Source organism: Penaeus vannamei, chromosome 32, assembly GCF_042767895.1.
Source record: "Penaeus vannamei isolate JL-2024 chromosome 32, ASM4276789v1, whole genome shotgun sequence".
Taxonomy (NCBI): Eukaryota; Metazoa; Arthropoda; class Malacostraca; order Decapoda; family Penaeidae; genus Penaeus; species Penaeus vannamei.
In genome coordinates this window covers 26,317,142-26,323,394 of record NC_091580.1, presented here as the reverse complement: position 1 = coordinate 26,323,394, position 6,253 = coordinate 26,317,142, and the positions used below count along the sequence as shown (strand labels likewise).

The window sequence follows — 6,253 nt, the reverse complement described above, 5'->3', positions numbered from 1 at the left end:
AACAACACCTCTATCGGTATCCTTAAAAACAATGAAACCAAAGACAACATTACCCTATCAATTATATCTTTCCGTGGACGCTGTATTCAAAAAAGAGAGAGAGAGAGAGAGGAGGAATTTTGTTTGTGTAAGCGACGTAAAATCGATACCGTGCTAAGCCAATAGGAAGCGAGGGCCGTTAACGTTCCCTCTATGAATGGACGGCGAAGCGAGCCACGAACCGCCATGGAACGTTCTGGAAAAGGGGGAGTCGATCTATCCACCGAGCTCAGCGCAGGCCTTGCAAATGGTTGAAACTTCTCTTCTTAAAACGAGGTACGAGGTATATTAAATTTTTTTTAAAGGGGGGGGGGCGCGAAGGAAGAAGAAGAGGGAAGAAAGTGAAGGATTTTTGGGGGTCTTCATAGAAAAAAAGAAGTCGAAATAAAGACAAGGAAGGGCGTGGGATTTGATTTTTACTAACCTTTTTTTCCCGCAAGGATCGGAATATAGTTTCCGTAGAGGAGAGGCGGCCGCTCGACACACGGGGGCGCACTGCTGGAGGATCTCGATGGCGGTGGAAGCGCGGCGGGAGAGGGGCGGAGTCTAGCGGCGTCGCTGGAATAAAACTCATTTTTATGAGTTCCTTTATTTTTTTTTACGATCACATTCCGCCTCCTTTAACTACCGGACGCGCGTCTTCGGGAGGGAGGGAGAGAGAGAGAGAGGGGAAGAGAGGCGTAGAGAGAGAGAGAGAGAGAGGGAGAAAGAAAAAGAAATAACTGTACTGTTAAAAGCGTTCGTTTTGTCTCGCCGCCGCCGCCGTAGGAGGGTGAACGTGGGGCCTTATAACGTCGCGTCGTCCGTTCTTCCGAGGCTTTCCCCGCTCGCCCACCGCCCACCCAGCACGCCCACCGACACCACAAGTTGAAGACTGGATGTGATCAGAGGGGCGAGGTCTCTTCCGTTAGCTAGACTGGCCCCCAAACCGACTTTATTACGCGGGATTTGTTAAAACCGCTGTGTAAACCTGTTTTGGCCCCGACGTGTTTTCTCAGACTCAGGCATCCTCCTCCTCCTCTTCCTCCTCCCCCTCCCTCCCTCTCTGACCCCCGCCTCCCTCCCTCCCTCTATCTCCTACTCCATCCTACGCCGAGCCCCTCTCTCTCTCCCTCTCCCTCCTCCTTTCCTTCCTCCCCTCTGTCCCTCCTCCTCCTTCTCTTCTTCCTCCTCCTCCTCCTCCTCCACCCCCCGCCGCTCTGTTTAGATAACTTTTATTGAGCCGCAGCTAATCTCTTTACCCTGGATTATCGTGCCGGGCCGAGGGGTTAGAAGTGTTGGCACCAAATTACCCTCTGAGACTTGGGAATTGTCCCTCAGATTAAAGGGGGAAAATTGCGAGGGGAAGGACCACGTAATTCGCTCGCCTCGCTTACCAATCATCTGATATCAGTGGGCGGAGTCGGAGATCATAACTCAGGAGAGGCGCGCGGGGATTGGCTGCCGGTGACAATAGGCAGCCATTCAGCGGCGGGCGAGAAGCTAACCCGCGCGCGGATTGGTCGAGGCGCTCGTGGGCGGGGCCAAAAATATAACATGGCGAAGGATTAAACTGTTGGCTTAAAGTAAATTTTCCGAGACTTTAAGCGAGTTCAGTCGGCCTTTGGAGCGGAACCAGAGAGTAACACTGTGCGGTGGTGGACGCTTGTTGACTTAGCAGCCGCTACTAATTCTTGTGGTGTTTAGAATAGCAACAACACTGTTTTCTTTAGCATTGTTGGAATCATAAGAAAAAGACTGCCGATGTGTTTTCACGATTTTAATCAAGCCACGAGCCAAGAATTTTCTTAAGAAAGATTACGAGGTGCAGCCGATTTGTATAAGGAACTCTCGTAGTGCACATAGCGTGTGACCGCGCCCGCCCGATTGTGAGCCGAAGTTGGATTACGCGAACGGCGCCCGCGGACGACGAGAACGGCGACCAAGACGATTCTCCCGCCTTCGTCCGCCCACCGCCCGTTTCCTGCCGCCCGCCGCCCGCCCAAGCACGGCCCTTGCCCGAGGATCCACGCATCGAGGTTGGTTAGTGTTGAGATTGTGCCGAGGGTGAGCTTGTGAGGCGCGTGCGAGCGTGAGGACGAGGCGAGGAGGCCAAGGAAGGGGCACCGCCGTCGCGCCGCCCGCAGGTGAGATCGCAGGCGGCCGGGCGAGAGCGGCGACCGCCCGCACCGCCGCTACTCTCCCTCAGCTCCCGAGCGCCCCGGCGGCTCCCCTCGGCGTCCCTCGCGAAGGGCCGGCGGTCTACCTCCCGGAGGTAGGCCATATTATGCTGTGCAGCCATGTGTGACCAGTGGTCGACGTACCCCGTCAAGATGCACACCTTGTTCGGGGACCAGCAGTCCTACTACCGGCACCCGGCGGCCACCTACCCGCCGGCGGCCCTGCAGCAGATGTCCAGCATGACGCCCAACGCCTACAGCTACGACGGCTACACGGCCATGAGCCGCTACCACCCGTACGGCTACAGCCCGCAGCAGCACACGCCGCCCAAGGACATGGTGAAGCCGCCGTACTCGTACATCGCGCTCATCACGATGGCCATCCAGAACAACCCCGACCAGCGCGTGACCCTCAACGGCATCTACCAGTTCATCATGGAGCGGTTCCCCTACTACCGCGAGAACAAGCAGGGCTGGCAGAACTCCATCCGCCACAACCTCAGCCTCAACGAGTGCTTCGTCAAGATCCCGCGCGACGACAAGAAGCCGGGCAAGGGCTCGTACTGGACGCTGGACCCCGAGGCGCGCAACATGTTCGACAACGGCTCGTACCTGCGCCGCCGGAAGCGCTTCAAGAAGAAGGACGCCATCCGGGAGAAGGACGAGGCGCTCAAGCGGCAGCAGGAGACGCAGGGCACGCCCACGGGCACGGAGACCGAGCCGCGGACGCAGCAGGCGGACGCCACGGCCGTGGGCATCACGCAGCAGTCGCAGCCGCAGCCGCAGCAGCAACAGGCACAGCAGCAGCAGCCGCACCAGCAGCAGCCCCCGACGCAGCCACCGCAGCAGCCGCGGTCGGTGGTGTCGGGGCCGCAGGAGGGGGAGGGCGGGCAGGTGGGGGGCGGAACCCCCCTGTCGCCCCTCTGCCAGCCCAAGACGGAGCCCCTCGACTCCCCGGACCTCCCGCCCGCATGCCTGCCGGAAGTCAAGGCCGCCGCCCACACGCCGCCCCTGCACGCCCACACGCACACACCGCCTCTCCACAATCACACCCACACGCCGCCCTTACACACCCACGCCCACCTGCCGCCCACCTCGCTGCCCACGACGTCCGCGAGCGCCGGCCACGAGGGCTCGTACCTGGAGGTGGGGTCCTCCTTCAGCGTGGACTCGCTGGTGCCCGGGAGCCGCGACGTGGGGCGCGAGGCCTCCCCCGGGGCGCTGCTGACGGAGGCGCAGCAGCAGTACCGCTCCAGCATGTACTACGACACGATGGGCTACTGCCAGTACAGCGACACCCGCGCCCCGTCGGTCTTCCCGACGGCCGCCGCGGAGGACATGAGCGCGTGCGGCAGCACCGTGACCACCGGGGGCGCCGCGGCCGTGGGAGGCATGACCATGCAGGCGGCGGCGGCGGCGGCGGCCTACTCGCGCTCGCACGGCTCGTGGTACTCGCAGCCCCTGGAGACGGGCTCGACGGCAGGCGGCGGCGACGGGGGCTTCCCCAACGTGCGCGACATGTTCGAGTCCCAGCGCCTCCTGACCAACCCCTCGTGCCAGCTGGGCTTCCGCGCCTCCTACAAGTACCCGGCCTACTACGACGACGCCACCAAGTATTGAGGACTTGGGGGCTAGGCCTTTGGGAGGACGAGAGGCAGAAGGACCGCGACGCGAAGGACCTGCGCCGCCCGCGGAGCATTTCTGGGACCGACCATTCTCTTGGATCATAATTATCATTAGATTATCATTTTTTTCATTCGTATATAATGGCAGTGTTCCCCGCCCCCTCGAGCTCCCTCCTACGGCGCGTCCCCCCCCTCCTTAGCCACGCCGTCCTGCAAGGATCCGCGGGCGGGAGGGGCGGCGAGACCGCGCCCAAGCGACAGGAACTACGGGCGTCTGGCACGCCCAATATCTAGTGAAACCAAAGAGGACAAGCCAAGTGAAGCTGGCGGCCGCCTCGCCATGACGGCCGGCCAGTGTGTGTTCTGTTATTAACTACAGTGACTTCACCCAGTGCTGTCTACTAGCACCATGTACGTCCTGTGTGAACGCGCCCACCATGTGCATGCGCCTTCAAAGCTATGTACGTATAGACAGATTCATGTACGCATAGGGTTCCTTCCTATGAAAGTATATGAGCGATCGATGTACCTCTAGGACATGCCGATGTGTATATCTTGATATTATTTAACACTGTGTAACATAACGCATAATATATTACGCTTTTTGATAAAATGCAGGCTTTCATTTCCTACCCTTTGACGTGCAGGCTACATGTTCAGTCAGGTATGCCTTCCCCGAGGCCAGGGCGAGCGAGGACATTTTCATTAGCGAAATCATGCCCTGAAATAATGAAAAGAGAATGAAACGAGAGATTGTTTTGTGTCTATAAATGCATCAGAGGAATACATGATTTACCAACAGGAACACGCTATGACTGAAGCATTTTGACAAAGAGATGTTAAAAAAAAGAAAGAGAAAAAGAAATATTTATATATGATGCATTCTTTTTTTTCATAAGGGATATATTCTCTAGCATTAGGAATAGATTCATATAGATTTTGATGTAATATGTTAAATTCAGAGTGAAAAATGATAAATACTAAAAGTAAAACGATTTTGTTTGATGTTATTTAAAAAGAACTAATTGTGAAGAAAGTGTACCAAAGCGTGATGAGTTTAAAAGATGTTTGGTTCATAAAGAGAGAATTCAACAGCTCTTGTGCCACACCGTATAGAGATTTTCATGTAACACTTATTTACGTAGAATGTAGGATAAAATGTTGAAGTCCTATTTACACATGAACAAACCAAAAATCAGAATGAAAATGGCATAAACTTTTGAAGAAATGTGCAAAGCATATGCACGTATACAGGTACATCTGCATAGATATTAGTTTACACACGCACACAAATTACTCATTCACGCACGCACACATGCACGCCCTCATACACACACTCAGAATCAGGCATCCTCCTTCTCTTTCTCCTCTCCTTCACCCTTCTCTCTGCCCCTCCCCTCCTTTTCCCCTCACTCACTCATACACGCATAAACACAAGCACACACACACACACTAATATACACACTAACTCTCTCTCTCTGTCTCTCTCTCTCTCTCTGTCTGTCTGTCTCCCCCTCTCTCTCTCTGTCTCTGTCTGTCTGTCTCTGTCTGTCTGTCTCTCTCCCTGCCTCCCTCTCTCTCTCTCTCTCTCTCTCTCTCTCTCTCTCTCTCTCTCTCTCTCTCTCTCTCTCTCTCTCTCTCTCTCTCTCTCTCTCTCTCTCTCTCTCTCTCTCTCTCTCTCTCTCTCTCTCTCTCTATATATATATATATATATATATATATATATATATATATATATATATATATCACATTTTTGCGTGCGTGCGGGGAAATTTTTATACATGTGAGTAATTTAGAGAAACCTAAATTATTATAAAACCATTCATCTTTTCCAGATCATTCAGACAGAACAACAGCAACAACAAAAAAGATACTATTCCTTTTAAAAAAACGCAAAAGAATATTAAAATCCGAAATAAAGTAGAAAACGAATTTTGATAAAAAACTGTATGAAATTTTAAGTTTTCTAATATCAAAATATATGAATTAATGACGATAATTCACCAGACTCTTCCCAACAAGTATTTATAATCAAGTCTACCAAGAAATAAATATAAATGTATAAGTATGACAAAACGAAATAAATTTTGGATACTGACAGAAAGTAAAATCAGATAAAAAAGAAGATATAAAAACTGTCGATCAAGTAATGATAATAATTATAAGGATAATGATAGAGTAATGATAAGAGCAATGCTATATAAAAGAAGGCTAATGAAGTTAATAATGATAATGATAATTATGTTATGGGTGATAATGGAATAGATAGTGATACCCCAATAAAGATAATGATATCTGTATCGCTAATGACGAGAATAATGATGATGATCTTATCAATAATGATACGGATAATCATCATGAGGGATGATGATACTAATCATGATACTAATGATGCTGATTATTATAATAGTAAAGGTAATGGTAGTAATA

General features: G+C 52.1%; 2 protein-coding genes across 3 annotated transcripts in view; one reads left to right on the top strand and one right to left on the bottom strand.

The window, feature by feature from the left end:
• The window catches only part of LOC113809177 (uncharacterized), a 105,561-nt gene extending 104,544 nt beyond the window's left edge, over window positions 1-1,017 (bottom strand). Inside the window, exon 1 of one of the 2 annotated variants that reach the window (XM_070144829.1) lies at window positions 464-1,017. In XM_070144829.1, the coding sequence (XP_070000930.1) occupies window positions 464-613 (150 nt within the window). In that variant the 5' untranslated portion in view covers window positions 614-1,017. The remainder of the gene's footprint in view (window positions 1-463) is intronic. The other variant, XM_070144830.1, reaches the window with a different exon arrangement.
• A 582-nt stretch (window positions 1,018-1,599) lies between these two features.
• Window positions 1,600-4,434, top strand: LOC113826489 (forkhead box C1-B). Its single transcript, XM_027379380.2, has one exon. It carries the CDS (start codon window positions 2,319-2,321, stop codon window positions 3,816-3,818), a length of 1,500 nt encoding a protein of 499 aa, XP_027235181.1. The 5' UTR covers window positions 1,600-2,318; the 3' UTR covers window positions 3,819-4,434.
• The last annotated feature ends 1,819 nt before the right edge of the window (window positions 4,435-6,253 follow it).

Bases quoted from the DNA above. Each gene is read 5' to 3' on its own strand.
- LOC113826489 (XM_027379380.2), top strand. From the start codon at position 2,319: ATGTGTGACCAGTGGTCGACGTACCCCGTCAAGATGCACACCTTGTTC.